Source organism: Crassostrea angulata, chromosome 1 (genome assembly GCF_025612915.1).
Source record: "Crassostrea angulata isolate pt1a10 chromosome 1, ASM2561291v2, whole genome shotgun sequence".
Lineage (NCBI taxonomy): Eukaryota > Metazoa > Mollusca > Bivalvia > Ostreida > Ostreidae > Magallana > Magallana angulata.
This window is the reverse complement of record NC_069111.1, coordinates 46,865,443-46,885,563: the sequence shown is the minus strand read 5'-3', so window position 1 is coordinate 46,885,563 and position 20,121 is coordinate 46,865,443. Positions and strand designations below refer to the sequence as shown.

General features: G+C 33.7%; 2 protein-coding genes across 5 annotated transcripts; both read left to right on the top strand.

Moving 5' to 3' along the window:
- The first annotated feature begins 1,235 nt into the window (after window positions 1-1,235).
- On the top strand, window positions 1,236-8,149 carry LOC128156411 (steroid 17-alpha-hydroxylase/17,20 lyase-like). 3 transcript variants are annotated; one of them, XM_052818563.1, is made up of 11 exons: window positions 1,236-1,388; window positions 1,671-1,854; window positions 3,493-3,570; window positions 3,716-3,814; window positions 4,203-4,296; window positions 4,987-5,142; window positions 5,309-5,520; window positions 5,838-5,966; window positions 6,645-6,749; window positions 6,996-7,127; window positions 7,458-8,149. In XM_052818563.1, the coding sequence occupies exons 2-11, from the start codon at window positions 1,713-1,715 to the stop codon at window positions 7,814-7,816; spliced, it is 1,506 nt and encodes a 501-aa protein (XP_052674523.1). In that variant the 5' UTR covers window positions 1,236-1,388; window positions 1,671-1,712; the 3' UTR covers window positions 7,817-8,149. The 3 variants fall into 3 exon arrangements, with proteins under 3 accessions (XP_052674523.1, XP_052674536.1, XP_052674530.1); XM_052818576.1 differs by lacking the exon at window positions 4,987-5,142; XM_052818570.1 differs by lacking the exon at window positions 5,838-5,966.
- A 3,617-nt stretch (window positions 8,150-11,766) lies between these two features.
- Window positions 11,767-18,623, top strand: LOC128156410 (steroid 17-alpha-hydroxylase/17,20 lyase-like). 2 transcript variants are annotated; one of them, XM_052818536.1, is made up of 11 exons: window positions 11,767-11,854; window positions 12,673-12,870; window positions 14,454-14,531; window positions 14,663-14,761; window positions 15,087-15,180; window positions 15,888-16,043; window positions 16,221-16,432; window positions 16,750-16,878; window positions 17,235-17,339; window positions 17,590-17,721; window positions 18,064-18,623. In XM_052818536.1, exons 2-11 carry the CDS (start codon window positions 12,729-12,731, stop codon window positions 18,420-18,422), a joined length of 1,506 nt encoding a protein of 501 aa, XP_052674496.1. In that variant the 5' UTR covers window positions 11,767-11,854; window positions 12,673-12,728; the 3' UTR covers window positions 18,423-18,623. The 2 variants fall into 2 exon arrangements, with proteins under 2 accessions (XP_052674496.1, XP_052674507.1); XM_052818547.1 differs by having other exon boundaries at window positions 11,794-11,850.
- Window positions 18,624-20,121: the final 1,498 nt, after the last annotated feature.

Sequence of the window (20,121 nt, the reverse complement as noted above, 5' to 3'; positions counted from 1 at the left end):
TTTTCAACCACAACACCGAACCCGATGTTTTCTCAAATTATATGAAATATATATAGACATTTGACCACAGGCATCTGAATTTTTATCATTCAGCCGCTCAGTAAGCCAAATATAAACAAATTCTACCTCCTCTATATATAAATACACAAGGTGTATTTATATATACATGTAAAGGAGGTATTTTTTTTTACAGCTGGCTTAATTATTGAGCGGCTGATTGATAAAAATTCAGTTGCCTTCATGCGCGTGTTTAGGACCCACCCCCTGTATCCTTCTTCGGTATATATCTGTGTAGTCCCTTTGCGAAAACAAAATGCTTTTACTAGACATTTTTAATACAGATACGAAATTATATATCTACATGTAAAACAGTATGCATAATAATTATGCCTAATTAGGCCTAAAACGAGGTAAAATCATATCTTAATTCATTAAAAAGAATGGTAGAATAGATTTATCATTACTGCCAGACAGCTGACGTATTATCCTTTTTCTCATAATCAAAAAAAAAAAATAAATAAATAAAAATTTATCATGAGAAAAATAGTTTGCGCCAGGTGAGAATTCAAGTTAAAGACTTTAACGCATTTGACTTGAAGTTTTATTTACAAAATTAATATCTAAGCATTAATTCGCGCAAATGCGAAAATGTGTAATCTTGAAACAGAACAATATTAACTATGATAAATATGTGCATGTATAGTTCCATGTATAATGAATGGGAGAATTTATTGTGTTAAACTTTTAGGTGTTAGAAGGAGCTTTGTAAAGAGCACGTTCCCTCTGGAAGTGTGTGTACACGTATCATGTTGTAAATTTTGTATTTACACCCACCCAGTAAATTCAAAATTTACAACATGATACACGTTTGAAATTGACATTTGATACGAGGGTCGTTCATATTTTATTCAAGAAAGTTTCTGCAAAAAGCACTGATCTTTCATATAAAAACATATGATGAATTTTGTGTATTTACGTACGTAATTCAATCGCAAGCGCACACGAAATACATGTAGGTTAAACATTTTAGGTCGTTTGACCTAAAATGAATATCAATTAACAGTCGGTCACTTCAGCAAAGAGAATAGTCGAAAAGACAACAGAAATTAATGAATGGATGGTTGGCACACTGATTCCATTTGATATACATAATCGGGTTCAATTTCTAGATCATCTGAACCTTTGACCCATTTTCTCACTTTCAAAGCTGGATCCGCCTCTTGCAAACAAATCTGCGGACTTTTCGTTCGAAGTCCTTGACCTTTAAATTATTAGATTGACGATCGAAATCCGAAGAGGAATTTCATAACATAAAAAAAAGATCCAGTGTAAAGGGATGTGCATGGAGAGGGATTAAGAGTATTGGTAAACTATGTGCAGGCTACAAAGTATGTGTACCGTATCGTTAAATATTGATATATATCTACATTCTCTCTCTCTCTCTCTCTCTCTCTCTCTCTCTCTCAGCGTCATGAGCGGATCTAGAAATTTTCCCAGAGGAGTGGGAGCCTAGTAATAATTTTGTCTGTGCTGGTTGGGCTGGGCGATGGGTGGGTGGTGGTGGGTCCAAGGACTATTTCTGTAAGGGGGTCAAGATCGACAACTCCTCCTTCGACCGCCCCCTATAGATCCCCACAAGGGTGTAATGAATTCTTTTTGCTTGACATTAGATGATACAGAATCCTTCTGAACTGAAGTGATTTGACGGAAAGATGTTGACACTCAACCTTTTGAACGTACAGACTGTGCTGGTGGCCCTTACCGTGGGGCTGCTTGTCTACTTCATCAGGAGGAGGTTCATCTACCGGCTACCTCCGGGACCATGGGCCATCCCTCTGATTGGAAACTTTGAAGGTATAGTTTTGATATACCGGTATGTAAAAAAAACTTTACTGTTTGACACATGGAAATCGTCGGAAACCTATTGTCGGTCTAACTTTTTTTAACCTGAGAAGCGAGATTTGACGATGTGTCAGAATGAATGCAGTTGACTACAGCGCTGTATGAAGCAAACGCCTGTACCTTATATGTCTATACTTTACAACAGCAACTGACAATTAAAACTAACTTCTTCATACAAATTAAAAATGCACCACTATACTCTAACATTTCTGTCTCTTTTCTGTAAAAAAAAAAGCTTATCATTTCGAATTTATGATCTATTCACTTATTCAATCTCAAACGATCTCTGATTTCAAAACATAATTTAAATGGATATTGCTTGAGCAATTTTTGGTTACACCACTCACCGTTATATCACTGAAAACTTGTTCAGTAATGTATAGCATAGCAGAAATTAAAATATAAATGTTAATTTGAGTATTTACGGTGATTGTTTTAGTAAAAAGTTAAATATTATTGAATACTTTGTAGGACTGGTTAAAAACGTTGGCAAAATTTACTGACAACACAAAGTCACCAATATCTGATAACAAATGATAAATTTTTTTCAAATTTAAAGCAATAAAATTATCAATTTATGTTTTCAAAGTTAAAGTTTTAGTTTTCTAAAATCCAGTGGTACTGTATACCCCCCCCCCAATTATTTTTTTCCCTTTAAATTGAAACTTACGCATAAGTCTGCATATTTTGATAATGACCCAATTTATGGTTTTTGAAACATCTGGCTCGTTAATTGGCATGATCACGATTTTTGTCAAATTCTACTTTCCTGTTTTTATTATTTACAATGTTTTAGAAATGCATTTCTAATGATCAAATGAAATTTGAGAGTCAGTCTTAGAGATATAAGCAACATACAGGACTCACAACTACTTGTTATGTAAACAAGGCTCGTTTCCTGTTTTTGTTTAAATAGGTTCAATATACATGTACCTGTATTGTCTATATATTGTCTAATGACATTTAAATTTTTGTTGCCTATTAGAAATGCCTTACTTAAGCATTTTATACATTAAGACATTTTTGGCCAAAATCGTGAGCATTAAGGATCATTTCATGAAAATCAAAAATTTATCGTAGGTTCTTTTGTTAGACGCAGTCAAGGTTTGTTTTGGTAGTTCAGACCTTGCAGCCACAAAAGACACTAATTTCAGTATTGATGTTTTAAAAACAGGCCATGTCTGTTATAGTTTATTGTTTATTTGGATATCTATGCATTTGTCGTGTGTGTACCATGTGCAAACAAACTTAGGACTTTTTTTGAAATTACCATATCCGTCTGTCTTTAAATTGACATGTATGCATCTGTCACGTTTATGCACAGTCCATATCTTTTTAAAAAAAAAAGCAACAGTGGTTGCTGATCATGAAAACCCAATGACATCCCATGACCCTGCTCTGAGGTAAGTTAACCAATGTTAAGGTCACATCACAATCGACATGACATTTATTCAAGTGACTCACAGATGGTATCAGTTCGTACTTGGCAGTGATAGTTTTAATAACTTAACCAAGTGAATTCAATATCCATCCTAACTCAAAGTGAATTTTGCAGAGAAATATATGCCATTTTCATTCTTATGATTGCAGTATACACTAAACCTTTACTGCACAGGGTAGTTCTACAACTGTCGAAGAAGTATGGTCCAGTTACTCTGTTTTCTTTTGGTAAGTTTGCATTAATATTGAGGATCATTTTTAGGAATTGATTTCAAACTAAACTTTCTCTATATTCCATGTGAAATTATTATTTCCAATGAACATGTTCCTTCTGTGGTTTTTTTATGCCTTCATCAATGTCGTTTACTCACAGGGCCTATCCGAACCGTCTTTCTAAACAACTATGAGGTTGTAATGGAAGCCATGGTGAAAAGAAAGGCGGATTTTGCTGGACGCCCGGCTTCAGTAACGTGTGAGTGTGTTTTCAACATCTTCCAAGCAACCAATATTACGTCTTTAACTTTAAACAGAGTAATTTTCAAAAAAAGGAAAGAAATGATGAGAGTTTCAAAAAGAAATGTAATTTTTAAAAAATAATGGTTGTTGATGCATACAGATAGCTAGCGTTGTAAAATAATACATGTCATTTTTTAATCCCCAGTGTTATCCTTTCTGCCGAAAAATAAATACGTAAATAACACGCTTTAATATATTTTTTCCTTTCTTGTTATGTTCACATCCGCATAAACCATCAAAATGACATTCTATTTGTTGTTTAAATGGCGACCCAATACACACATACAATTCAAGTGTTTAATAAATTTAGAACTCCCATTAGTTCTAGATTTTTTTTGATTCAGTCTCTTTGGTCAGCGAGGGATATAAGGACATAGCTGTGGCGTCCTACTCCCCTATGTGGCAGTATCACCGACGTGTAGCCATCAAAGCTTTAAGGTACATTTACACAGCTAAATGGAAATGAATTATCTGAATATTTTTTCAAAGAGCATGTAATTTGGGACCATATCAACCCACTTTGAAAACAAATTTTTAAAGTGTGTAAAAATTGGTACCAAGTCAAGTGAACGCAGTTTGGAAAAAAGATTCAAAAGGCGCCATGAAGGAGCATCAACATATTTTTTATGAATACACTTTACGCACTTTGAAAAAAATATGTTTAAATCACAAGTTCTGGGATTAAATTCAAATTAGATGATAGAATGGTGATTTGAAAACACTAATGAATATGATTAACCGTCTTTGAGAAAAAGGAGGAAACATCCAAAGATACAGTTCAAACACTAATGCATGATTCAATTAATTACAGGAAGAAAGTACCCACCCCTCATCTTTCCTTCTCGAACATAAAATTATAGCTCCACGGGCGACCTATTGTAATAAATCTGTCTGTCCGGCCGGCTGTGAAAATAAAGATATTAAGAAAAATTCACCTATAAATCTTTATTTTTATGCTTAAAATACGACTGGTCCTATAATCTCCCACCCAATCCGTTTCACCCCCCTCCATGTAAAAAATGCAACATTCAATAAATGTCTGTAAGAATACGCCTATAAAGTTATTATGTAATTATAATAATTCTTGCATGTTAGAAGTGAATAGCACTAGGTTGGTTTGAATTCCAGAAATTATCAACAAGGAGATCTGCTTGAGAAACTAACACAAGATAATATGACAAAAGTGATGAACATGATGGCGACAGAGAAGGGACCCATTGCAATGAAATCTCACCTTAACAATATCGTCTTCTACCAGCTTTATACCCTCTGTTTTGGAGAAAAGTGGGTGTATACTATTGCTTTGAGAAGAAAACGTTGCTTTTTAGCATTATATACTAGAACTAGAATGTGCATGTCTTCTGTGAAATTCATTCAGTTGCTCACAATCAGCTAACACGCACAAGTTGTTTATGATGAATGATAAAAGCCTCTCTTAATTTCTCTGAAGTAAGGAGATTGGTGACTCTGATGTAGAGTTCCTGCTCCGAGAAAAAGACCTAATAAACAAAACTGTAGGGAACGGTCTCCGAGAGGATATGCTTCCGTTCCTGAAGGATGTGTACCCGTCCGGACGTTACGTCATCATCAAAGAAGCTGCGGATAGAGTGTTTTCATTCCTTCATAAACTCTTACACGAACACCAGGAAACGTTTGATCCAAGTAAGCCATCCTCGTTCCTGAAGTGTTGGAATACTAAGTACTTCATGATTTAAATTTTTGGTAACAAAAAGCAAAACTGCCCACAAGAAGTGTTGAGTCCAGTGAAAAGTTTTGACATTTCAACAAAACCTTATCGCTGTTCCTGCGTCAAACTTCCCATGTGTCAGTTTCTAGTTAAAGTTTTTCAGTTTTGATTAATTCAGTTTTGATTGCATTGAGATATGCTTGAAGCATATTGTTACGTGTCCCGGTAATAACAATTTTAACGATTTTTTTCACTAAGTATGTAATATTTAAGAATCTTATTTGATTTATAGATAACATCCGGGATTTTACCGATCACCTTCTAGTAGCCAGATCTGAGGCGGAAAAATCTGGAGACGACGAATCCCTTGAGAAATTAAATGATACTTATCTTGTACAAACCGTTTCGGATATCTTTTTTGGTGAGAACTTATCCTACCCACTACCACATGGTCGTGTTGGTCTACTTCCCTTATATATTCCCAATTTGCTAGGTTAAACCCAAATAATGCATTATGTTGAGCGTGTTTTACAAACACACAGAGTAAGAGTATTTAAATAAGGAATAATGAATCATTCTTTGAGTATTATGAGATAATAATTTTGGTCAGAATGGGTAAAATCCATTAATGCCCAAATATAAAGATAAAATATCACCTCATAATGTTCAAAGAATGATTTCTTATAGCTTATATTTATATAGTTTAGCAATTTTACAATTAAATATTAGCATATTGACACGTTTATGTTATTTTATTTCTTTAAATTATGTAGACCCCACTTGCACCCCAACAATACGTAATTTGAATCCATTGGACTCTACAATACACAATTGATTCGTAGTGTTATCATGGACAAAGACGCAGACACATGTATATATTAGATCTTACTGTCATGATTGACATCTTTTTTTATTTAGCTTTGTCCTTAACCATTTTCTCCTGGTGTAATGAGTTTGGTCACCTTTCAGCATGAAGACATAGACATTACTTACCTCTACCTGTGACGTGAAAAACGTCACCAAACTTTTGATACATCGAAACATCTGTTTGAGTTAAGCGTTTTAAATGAATACAGAACTTGCTTTCATTCGTTTACAGCTGGTGTAGATACGACGAGACTGACCCTAGAATGGTTCTTGTGCTTCATGTCTGGACTTCCGGAAATACAGGCAAAATGTCATGCGGAGATCGACAAAAAAATTGGTATATGTTCACCTTTTACGATATAGTATTTATTAGAATTTGTGCTACACCGATCAAATATATATATTAAAACTTAGAAATGGACAAAATAATGTTTTGTAATTAGTAGTATAAATACCTGACAAACAAGTTAATCACACATATCTATATTTTGAAATGCTGTCATCGTGATTGTAGAATTAATGAGAATTTTATCAAGAGCAATAGGGAAAATGTAAGTACCTTTTGGAAATCCTTTACTTTTAGGTAGGCGTTGTCCATCTATCGCTGACAGACAGTCATTGCCTTACACCGAGGCCTGCATCTATGAGACAATGAGGGCGGGAGTAATAGCAGGCCTGGGTTTGCCACATCTTACCATCTGCGATACACACGTTGGTAAGTTGTGGGTTTCAGTGCCTAGTTTTTATATTGAATTTATTATTTATTTTACATATCAAAAACATGCAATAACAATATTGGCAAAGACTTTATGTTCATAGGATTGATAGGGGAAAACGTTCTCAACTATTTCTTTTATAAGGGGGCATAATATCAGAACAAAATACATGTTCACTACAAAACAAACATGAAAAATAGAAGATCAAGAAAATTGATATCACAAAATCAATTCGTATATATAGGTATTAGTAACTGAAATGTATTAAACACTTTCGTAATGTCTAGTGATGAATTACAAGTTAGATAACGCGTTTTGTTTTTACAAAGGTGGGTACGACATTCCAAAAGACACGGTTGTCCTAATCAACCATTTTGCTCTCCATCGTGACACTAAATATTGGAAAGATCCCGAGAAATTTGATCCGCTCCGTTACTTGGATGAAGATGGTAAAATGGATCCTACAAAACTGGACAGTTGGCTACCATTTTCTGCTGGAAGGAGAGTATGCCTTGGAGAATCTATAGCAAAGTCGGAAATTTTAATGATGTGCGTCCATCTTCTTCAATGGTTTGAAATAACACTTCCGGAAGGCACCAAACCGAACTTTGTAGGTGTGCAACGTGATTTTTTTGGAACCGAATGTCCCGCCGACTTACGAATTATCGTAAAGAAAAGATTCAAATAAAAATATCAATGACGTTCCTCTTCTTATAAAAAATTCAGATATTTATCTTAAGGATGACGTTTACTCAGAATGAAAAAAAATTCCACTGATGATAATGACAAACCATCTACTGTGCGTTATAGACCTTACATAGTAGTGTTATTCTTCACTTTCAATGACCTACTTTTTGAGTTAATGTCCATTGAATATTTTTTGAAAATTTAAGAAAAATCCATAAAAATTTTACACTAAGATTGAGATTTTCTTAATTGTGAAAATAATACAAATTGCTTAACTCTTAAACAAATGAAATACAGTATATGAATGGTAGTGACATTAAATGGATACAAAGCATTAAGTTTTCATTCACAATTTTTATAGATATTCTAGTCCGAATTTCCTCTATCAGTTTTCAAATTACTACCCATTTTTGATTCAATATAACAAAAAACTGAATGATGATAATGCAAAAACATTTATAGTATTAAACTAAGTGTATTGACCTTTTTCTGCTGGCATAAAATGTATATGAGGTGAATGATAAAAATTTTAAGATATGGTGTCTTTTATCATTTTTAAGCATTTTTCAATATTTTTGTAGTGTGTGCCATACGTATATCTAAACGAAAAAGAAAGATAAAACCAACAGAAAATATGCAAAATTATGTTGACTAACAGATAAAATCTTAACTTTAAATATTATAGTACTACCAAAAATATTTCAGTGGAAAACAAATTCTGAAAAATTAAGCCCGAATTTCCTCTGTTTTGCTAAAAGTCAAAATTTGTCAGAGCCTAATTCCATAATTTGGTAAACATATCGATTGTTATGTCAATAATAATTCATTTCATAAATGCTTTTTGTATTTAAAACAAATTTTACTCATGAAATTGAACTTCTAAACAATCCGGATTTGAGAACTCAAACCCTGAGTAAACAACGTCCTTAATATCAAACTAATTTGTGGGCTTTTCAATTATATGTTTCGTTTTATTATTTCGTAAAATTCGCATAGGTAGGTTTTATATGCGGGAAAAGGCCAGAAATCCTGTCAACGCGATCTTTATTATGAATTAATAATAGTGGTATAAAATAAACATTGCAGACGTACGCGTATGGATGTTTTATATCATCATTAACATATGAAAGAACACGTCTTAATCCGTGCAATCAAAAGAAAATCAAACATATCAATCACGAATTTTAAATATTAAGGTTATAAACGTCTGTAACTTTTTTCTCTTTCGACTTCCCCAAACCCACATGGCCGATTTCAACAAAACCTGGCACATAGCATCCTTAGGTAAAGGGTATTCAAGTCTGTTGAGGTTTTTTTTCAAGGGAGATAATTAAGAATTATTGAAATTTTGTTGGTATCTTCTCAAAAACCGATCGGCCAGAAAAGCTTCTTATGTGGAAGCATCCTCAGATAGTGCAGATTCAAGGTTGTTAAAATCATGATCCCTGGGTAGGACAACAATGTGATGGATCACATTTTTACATAGGAATACATAGATAAACATCTTTTAAGATCATCTTTTTTAAAACCAGTCGGCCAGAAAAAACTGTAGATTTGTGTGGGAGCATCCTTAGGTGCATTCCAGTTTTCTCAAATCAGGAGGATCTATTGCAAAGCCAACAATTTTGATTATGGGCGACCATCTTCTTCAACGGTGTGAAATATCACTTTCGAAGGCCCGAACCCAAACTTTGTTGATGTATATCATAATACTTTTGGATTTGAATGTCCTTTTGACTTACAAATGGTAGTTTAAGAATGATAGATAAATATTGAGGTTTCTGGTTAAAAAATTCAAACCTTCCTAACGGTTTTACGTTGCATTATGTTAATGATATTTTATAATTATCTTTTATTAACTCACATCAAAGTAAATAACGTTTTATTGAAGAAAGAGATTAAATATTGCAAATCTTTAATGGTAATGCATTAAAATACTCATGTCATAGTAATGAAATGCATTACTTCAAATTTATTAATAAAATTTAGTAATGGTAATGGTATTTTATTGCCAAAAATCATCAAGTAATGGCAATGTAATGCATTACTTAACAATGTAATTTGCCTAAAGACTGCCACAGGTTATAGTAAATTACTGAAAAACCTCTTAAATTCCTTCAAAATAGAATGATTGATGGCCCAGATGTGGAGTTCCTTCTCCGAGAAAAAGACTTTATGATTAAAGCTATAGAGAACGATCTACGGGAAGATTTCTTTCTATTCCAGCCTTTTTCAATGGACATGTAACCGTTCAGACGATACGTCATCATCAAGGAAGCTTTAGATAGTGTTGGTAAATATCTTATACGACGCCAAGGTGCATGTGACGTTGTGAGACATTGCTATTATGACGTCATCATAATATGAGGTCATGGTAACGTTACAATAATATGTTTATGTTCAAATCAGTCTAGATAAACCAGTCAAAGCGTTCAGATGTGTTTTCGTTCTATCTGACTCAAAGACCACTATACAATCGCGACAGATAGGGTGCTTTCTATTATGTACAAACTCATGAAATAGCACCTACAAACATTCGACCCAAGTAAGACAGAGTTGTTCCCCAAGTGTTTGAATGCATGAGAATTCATATGCTGGGTAACAAAATGAAAGTGCACATGAAAAGTGTTATATCATACAATTAAAGGTTTAAATATTAACCAAAAATCACTCTTCTCGTAAATTTTGATAACGTCAAATTCACAACAAGTATTAATATGCATGTGTCTGATAAATATTAATATGATGTTTGGGATTCACAAGCGATGTAATCGTAAAGTGGTTATTACTTTTCAGACGGAGACTCAATGTATAACAGTATATTGTAAATGTCTTGCCCGTGACGTCAAATAATAAGGATCCCTTAAGTACTATCTAGTGGTGGCAATATTGACTAATTATGAAATTCAATGAATAAACATGGCGGGTTCTTTGTCTCAATCGTACATATTGCTTGCGCATTATCAATTAATCCCCTGTGGAGACGTAACTTTCTACATAGCTACACCCCCCCCCCCCCCCGCATCCATTCATCAACATGATTATTCAACAAGTTACGAGGAAATTTGCGATTTAGGAGTTACGACATGCAGATAGGGCCCGTTTCATAAAACGGTAATTACGCTTTGTCGTAAGTTAGGAATATTTAAGACTTAATTATGACTTATGACTTACAAATCTTTGTTAAACGGGCCCCTGTTCTGTGAAGTGTAAATATATATTATATGGATATATACCACCAAGTACTGTCAACCGTGATCGTAGTATGGCATGTTTTCGTTTAGTTTTACCTTACTTATACTTTTTACGCCTACTTTCGTTTTTACTATTATCAGTAAAGTGTTTTGGCAGGTAATGCATACTAAACCTAATGAAACAAATAAATTAAACATCCATATGTAATTCTTTAGCGAAAAAAAAACTCAGTCGGTGGTGTCCCTTGTAAGGTGCATATGTAGAGTACCCAGGCCACGTAAAGACGAGAGTAATCCTGCATGTTTAGCCAGCGCTCTCGAATTCAAAGTGATTTAACTGGGAATTCAGCAAGTTTTTTACAAGCTGATAACCGTGTTGCGCGTGAAAAAAGTGCAAAAAACATTTGAAAGAAATGTTTTCTTTTAAAAGTGAATTCGACAACATTTTTTTTCAATATATCCGAAACATGAAACATATTCATGTCACTGAACATTATATGCATGAATATTTATTGTTCTATGTCAAAATTTCTTTTTACATGTATAAATGCAATACAGCATACAGAAAATACATTATGTTTTATATATTGGCAAGACGACAAAAAGAATACCAAGGTTTAAGTTATAACATAAACGGTTAATAATTAGGCACCTATACTTCCCCGAAGAAACATAGCATTATTTAGCCTGTAAAAATAGAAATGATGCTAAAAGGCTTTCGTAGTGATGGTTAATAGCTAGCACACAACCGTTCAATGTCCTTGACCTTATTGTAATCTAAAAAAGAACATAAACGTCCGGGGCTGACTCACTCGAAAGATAGAGATACCGTATTGCACGTGTAGGTAAGGTTTTAAGTATTACCACCAAAAATGGAAATATATTTTCATAAGTTGCTCTCTCTCTCTCTCTCTCTCTCTCTCTCTCTCTCTCTCTCTCTCTCTCTCTGCTTAAGACAGCTATATTAATTAAAAATTTAAATTCTACAAATTGACCTACTTATCTACTTTCATTTTAATTGATCGCAACACCGAACCCGATGCTTTTTGTAGGGCATTTGACCATTAGTTTTTAGGAAAGAAGTAAAAACATATTTACATACACTTTCTTTCCTCCTATTAAGTTATCTAGCGGCTTTAAAATTTAAACTTACTAAATTCTCGTTACGCGTAATATTAAAAACTACTCCTACTCCTTGATCTTTTGATTATCCGAAAGGGAATTTCGTAAGAACAAAAACGTCTAGGACTGACTCACTCAAAAGATTAAAAGATACTGCACGTGCATGTACGTTACTGGGTAGTACCACCATAATTGGAAATATACTCTCTCTCTCTCTCTCTCTCTCTCTCTCTCTCTCTCTCTCTCTCTCTCTCTCTCTCTCTCTCTCTCTCTCTCTCCTGCAGTATAAAACACTCTTTTAAAAACTTTTTTTTAAAGATCAAAAATTGACTGACTGCATATGCGCATACGATTTTGTACGTCGGACGATAGAGACAAAGCCTTTAAACGTAGGTGTCAATAATTCGCGGATCACGATTTTTTCCTCGGGATGGGGGGGGGGGGGGGGGGGCTGGAGGAGAATCAATTGTGTTGGGGGAGGTGGAAGCGAGGTCTATTGTCGGGTTATTTTACTGAGTTTTATAACTTGAGCTTTTTTAAGAGCTGGGGTCTGATCCGGATCCAGATCGAGCTATGCTGCAGTGACTAGACAGAAAGATGCTGACACTCAACCTTTTGAACGTAAAGACTGTGCTGGTGGCCCTTACCGTTGGGCTGCTTGTCTACTTAATCAGGAGGAGGTTCATCTACCGGTTACCCCCGGGACCTTGGGCCATCCCTCTGATTGGAAACTTTGAAGGTATAATTTTGATGGTTGATATACTATAGTATCTACCTAATAGGTTTCACTGTTTGACACATGGTTAACCCACGGTCGGTCTAGCTTCTCGGGTAAAAAAGCGAGACCAAACGTGGGTTTTCGACGATGTTCAAAGATGAATACGTTGACTAGATTCATGCTTCAATAAGCAAGCTCCTGTACTTTATGGCCTATACTTTCCAGCAACCGATAATCTAAACTAACTTCTCAATAAAAATGAAAATGCACAACAGAGTTCTAATATTTATGTCATAAACACCATATGCAGGTGATGAAGGTATATTGCTACATAAGTAAGGCATCATGTTTGTTTTAGTAGAACCAACTTAGTTTTTGTTAGAATTAAACTGTGTATATAACATACACATACGTGCAATTAAATTTCAGTTTGAGACCCATTTGGTATGACAACTTGCCGATAAAATAATGTTTTAAAATTGCACACTCAATTAAAAATATTAGTTTTACTTATATTTGTTTATTTTGTACTTATTTTCATGACTTTGCATACATATGTCTTTCGTCATTTTCAGTTTAATCATAACGAAAGAAAGGCATTAAAAAAATTAGCGGTTACATTTCAATGTTACCAAAATTATTAAATATTTAGCATATTTCGAAATCACAGATTGCAGTGTCTAAATAATACATTGCCTATGAAAATCTTTTATGTGTACATTTATTACAAATTACTGCATGAAATGTCCTGCTTTTTTACAGCTTTGCCCTGTGTCCCATAGGTTAAATGTCAAAAAAGTGAAAACTTGTGTTTTTTGATTGACAGTTGGTCTTATTATTTCAGCAAGGCAATACGAATAAAAAAATATATGTCATTTCGTCTCTTCTATTAGATATCAACTATTTTTTATGTACCTGGATAATTTTTTGAAATCTCGATTAAAATGGCATGACAATTAATACTTACCTTATATACATGTAAAGTTATTTAACTTTATTGTTTTTTCTATTGTTAATTTTTATGGTCTATATTTCTAATAAATGTGTAATTGATAAATAATTCGCTAATTTTTACAAATTATTTCAGTTTGTATATGTTTGGTCATTTTTTCAGATATTGACTTTTGACCTATAATTGTTTTAAATTTAGACCGTAGAAACTTCTACAACCGGATGAAAAGTACTGTGTGATATCATATCTTTCCATAAAAGTACAAATTAGCCGTGTGGTAGGGTGGTACATTAAAAATCAAATTTGATGGTTTTGTCACTCCACTACTATGCGTATGTTGTATTTATACTATGTGCGAAGAAACTTAACTTAGGATACCATGTGAAATTACCATGTCCGTCTATCTATGCATGTGCCACTTTTGTGCACGGTCCATATCTTTTAAAACAGAAGCAACAATATTTGCTGAAGACCCATGCAATGGCATCTCATTACATCTGAGATAATTTGACCAATGTCAAGGTTACATTAATTATAATCAACATGGTATTTATTATTAATTAATTCAATATCCATCTTAACTCAGTGTTAAGGTCCTTATTAAACTTATTCAGCAGAATAATATATGCCATTTTCATTCTTATAATTGCAGTATACACTAAACCTTTAGTGCACAGAGTTATTCTACAACTGTCGAAGAAGTATGGTCCAGTCATTCAATTTTATTTCGGTAAGTTTTCACTTTTTTTGAACATCATACATCAAACATGCTCGTCCTTGTGTTCCATGTGAAATTATTATTTCTAATGATCATGTTCCTTCTGTTTATTGTGTGCCCTCATCCTTGTTGTTTGCACACAGGACCTATCCCAACTGTCTTTCTAAACAACTATGAGGTTGTGATAGAAGCCTTGGTGAAGAGAAAGGCAGATTTTGCTGGACGCCCGACTTCAGTAACATGTGAGCGTGGTTTCGACTTCTTTCAGGCAACGAATAATACGTCTTGAAATGTTAACAGAGTAATTTACCAAAGAAAAGAGGAATTAAAAAATGAGAGTTTTAAAGAAAGATATATACATTTAAATCATTTGGTGGTTCATGCATACAGAGAATAAGCAATGCAAAATTATTAACCGTCAGTGTTATCCTTTCTGCAGAAAAAATACAAATACGTAAAAACCCTGCTTATATTTTTTCTTCAATCATGCTACGTTCACACCCGCAGAAACCATCAACAGGACATTCTAGTCTAAGTTCTAATTAGTTCTAGATTTGTTTTGTTAAGTCTCTTTGATCAGCGAGGGATTCAAGGACATAGCTCTGGCGTCCTACTCTCCTATGTGGCAGTATCACCGACGTGTAGCCATCAAAGCTTTAAGGTACATTTACAGAGATTTGTTGCAGCGCACTCTGAATGTTTTTTTCTTTCAAAGTTCATTAAATTTTAACCACATCAACCCACTTTGAAAAGCGTGACGATTGGTACGAAGTCAACGCAGTTTGGAAAAAAAAATCAATTGAAATTGCGCCATTAAGGAACGTCAAAATGTTTTACTATGATACATACAGTTAACGCACTTTGAAAAAAAAATATGTTTAAATCTAAATCAAACATTTTGGGATTTAAATTTAAATTATATGATAGATAAATGATTTGTATGATTTGTAAACACTAATGAATATGATTAAATGTCTTTGACAACGAGGAAGGGACATCCAAAGATGCACTTATACATGATTCAATTATTTAAAGGTAAAAAGTCTCCAACCCTCATATTTCCTCTCAAGCATAAAACCATAGGGTCCCGCTCCGCGGGTGACATATATTTAAAAGTCAGTCCTTCTGGCTGTGTAAAAAAAGTTTTGAAAACAAATATCACCTATAAATCTTTATTCTTTTTTTTATATATAAAAATGGTTAAACTATTTTCCCAACCCATTCGCTTAACACCTCCCCCTCTCCCCGCAAAAAGAGAAAAGAATGCCATATTGAATAAATGCATGTAAGAATACGCCTACTTTTTATGTTATTATGTAATTATGTTAATTAATGTCAAAAGTGAATACCACTAGGTTTGAATTCCAGAAATTATCTACAAGGAGACTTGCTTGAGAAACTTACACAAGATAATATGACAAAAGTGATGAACATGATGGCGGCAGAAAAGGGTCCCATTGTAGTAAAATCTCACATGGACAATATAGTCTTCTACCAGCTTTTTACACTCTGTTTTGGAGAAAAGTGAGTATAATATATACTATTGCAAATTTGAGAGGAAAATGTTGCTTTTTAGTATTTATGATTTAGTACTTGAGTTTTCGCGTCTTCTGTGAAATTCATTCAGTTGTTCACAGTCAGATAACATCCATCATTTTTTTTTACAATAAATGATAAGAACATTTCTTAAATCACTTAAAGAAAGGAGATCGGCGACCCGGATGTAGAGTTCCTGCTCCGAGAAAAAGACAGCGTGAACAAAGCTATAGGAAACGGTCTCCGAGAGGATTTGCTTCCGTTCCTAAAGGACGTGTACCCGTCCAGGCGTTACGTCATCATCAAGGAGGCGGTGGATAGAGCGTTTTCATTTATGTATAAACTCTTACACGAACACCAGGAAACGTTTGACCCAAGTAAGGCAGTGTTGATCCCGAGGTGTTTGAATACTAAGTACTTGATAATTCAAATTTTGGGTAACAGAAAACAAATCTGCCCACAACAGGTGTTGTGTCAAGGGAAAGGTTTTAACATTTCCACAAAATCTATATCAAAGAGGTTGAGACCAAACTTCCCATGCCTCAGTTTCTTGTTTAAGTTTTCAGTTTTAATTGCATAGCAATATATTTGTATCATATTGTTACGTTTTCCCAAACATAAAATTTAACGATTTATTTCAATATGCAAACAATATACATATAAATTTTCTTAGAATTTCATTTTTGATTTATAGATAACATCCGAGATCTTACCGATCATCTTCTACTAGCAAGATCCGAGGCGGAAAAATCTGGAGACGACGAATCAATGGAGAAATTAAATGATACTTATCTTGTACAAACCATTTCGGATATCTTTTTCGGTGAGAACTTAATATCCTATCCACAATAATATTTGTTTGTCTATTTTAAATTATAAATTATAAATACTCAATAAGGTTAAAACCTAATAATGCATGATGTTGCGCGTGTTTTAAAAACACACAAAGTATAAGCATTTAAAAGATCTTATTGTCATGATTGCTTTTTTTTTTATTTCTCCAGCTTTGTCTTTAGTCAATCTCTCTTTTTTAAAAATGGCTTTTGTCACTTTTCAGCATGTATAGACGCCCTTTACCTTAGTCTACATGTGACGTAATACGTTACAAAACTTTTGATATATCAAAACTGTCTTTTAGATTAATATTTTAACTGTATATAGAACTTTTTTCCTTTACAGCTGGTGTAGATACTACACGAATGACCCTAGAATGGTTCTTGTGCTTCATATCTGGTCTTCCGGAAATACAGGCAAAATGTCAGGCGGAGATCGACGAAACAATTGGTATTTTTTTTACAATTTACGACGTGGTTTCTTATTAAAATTTGCAGTTACACCAATCAAGTATATACAAAATTAAGAAATTGACCAAACCATTATTAACACTTTGAGTATAAGTAACTGATAAACAAGTTACCCACGTATATCTATATTTCGGCATGCTTACATAGCGGCAATAAAAATAATAAGTATTACTTCAAGAGGAAATAGGAAAATACAAGTACCTTTTTTTTAAATCCTTGACTTCTGATAGGTAGACGTTGTCCATCCATCGCCGACAGGCAGTCGCTGCCTTACACCGAGGCCTGCCTCTACGAGACAATGAGGTTGGGAGTAATAGCAGGCCTGGGTTTGCCACATCTTACCATCTGCGATACACACGCTGGTAAGTTGTGGGTTTCAGTGCTTGGTTTTTATAAGTATCTTATAATGTTATTTCATTTATCAAAAACACGTGCAATAACAATATTTGCACAAATATTCACTTATTTTTGAAAGGATGGATAGGCAAGTGTAAAAAAGGTTTTTAATTACCTATTTTATAAGTATGCATATTATCAATACCAAATGCATGAACAATACAAAACAAAATATTAAATAGGAGATGGTTGTCAACGAAACTGAAATCACAAATAAAAACAAATATAAATATATTTGAAAATTACTCTCTTTCATAATGTCTAGTAATGAATTACAAGTTAGGTAACACTTTTTGAATTTTAAAAAGGTGGGTACGACATTCCAAAAGACACGGTTGTCCTAATCAACCATTTTGCGCTCCATCGTGACCCTAAATATTGGAAAGATCCCGAGAAATTTGATCCGCTCCGTTACTTGGATGAAGATGGTAAAATGGATCCTACAAAACTGGACAGTTGGCTACCATTTTCTGCCGGGAGGAGGGTATGTCTTGGAGAGTCTATTGCAAAACCGGAAATTTTAATGATGTGCGTCCATCTTCTTCAACGGTTTAAAATATCACTACCGGAAGGCGTTAAACCGAACTTTGTAGGTGTGCATCGTAATGTTTTTGGAAGCGAATGCCCCGCTGACTTACAAATTGTCGTAAAGGAAAGATCAATTTAAAAGATCAATAGCAAACCTTTTTTATGATAAATTGAGGTGCCTTCCTATTTATCAAATTGCACTGTGGACTTTAGAACCAGCTGTTTCGTTTTATTAAGTGATTTTCTTTTAATTAACTCATGTAGGTTTTATAGAGGAGAAAGGTGATATTTATGATGTATTATTAATAAATGATATGAAATAAACGCTGCAGACGTCAAATTGTGTGAATCTTGTATATCATCTTTAACATATGAAGGAATGCTTCTCAATCCGGCCGTGCATTCAAAACGAATTCAAACATATTAATCAAGAATTTTAAATAGGCTGATACATTAATTATGATGCTTCAATAGAGCACACACGTATATCTTGCGAAACTTTAACCTTTTTATATGGAGAAAATATATATTTCTAATAAGAAAAGTCACAATAAATAAGAATTTGTTGCGGGGCGGGGGGGGGGGGGGGATTTAACGCGACATTATACAGTTTGTCAAACTATTCTTGAATTTGATAAATTATATTGTCGCTTACTAGTATTTGATGGCACTATATAAGAAGCAAGGCAAAGTCGTACTTTTTTTTCTTAACATTGATGACATGAATTGTGTGTCAAGATAACGCAACTCACAATTATATTAGAGAAGTTTACACTGTATGTGTATAATGCAGAGAGAGAGAGAGAGAGAGAGAGAGAGAGAGAGAGACTGGACCCCATTCCTTTAAATCTCTAATTCTTTACATAGTAAAGTTACCAAAAAGGGCATGGCACTAGTAAAATTAATTCAATTTATCAGTCTCTGTTTCATTGTTGCAAAAATCGATTAATGAATTTCCGTGAATCATGTGCTGTCATATTATATGTACATGTAAATTATATATAGCTCATAAATTATATTAGTTGTTTTTTACTTACAACTAATTATAATTGATCTTAAAGCTGAAAAATGATATCTAAGGTAAAACGTATTTAATATGTGCACTGTTGAATGTCAGAACACACCAAAACCATTATAACACACTTTTGCATGTGTAAAAAATAAAGTCAAGACACTACGCCGCTCCATTGAACACAAATCGCCGTTATCATCTGCGCTCAAATGAAAACAGCTCGCCGCACATGTAAACCATTTATGTGTATATAGCAATTTATCATTTAAAGGAAAGGGGTGGCTTGATAATAGAACCCATCTTCATCTACATCATTGCCAGATAAGATATATAAGTTATTTATAGCCTTACCAAACCCTCAGAGTAAAACATTAAAAGAATTAAACAATATTCTATTCAATTTTATTTGGAATTCAAAATGTGATAAAATTAAAAGACAAGTATGTACTCAGAAGTATGAACATGGTGGGTTAAGGATGGTTGATATAAATTCCTATATTAAAGGATTAAAGTCTACTTGGATTAGGAGATTAATTAAGGATAATAATTCAAAATGGAAAACACTGCTGGAGAATTCTATTAATTTAGAAAAGCTATTAAATACAGGTTCAGATTATATTATGCAAATGCAAGAATCATTAAAAAATGATTTTTGGAAGGAAGTTACCATAGCTTTTAAAGAAATCCAAGATAACTTAAATGTAAAATCATGGCAGGATTATTGTTGCCAGCCATTGTGGAACAATAATAAATTTAAGATAGGAAATCAGTCTTTTTTTTATAAATCATGGTATGCTAAAGGAGTTAGATGTGTAATTGACTTGTT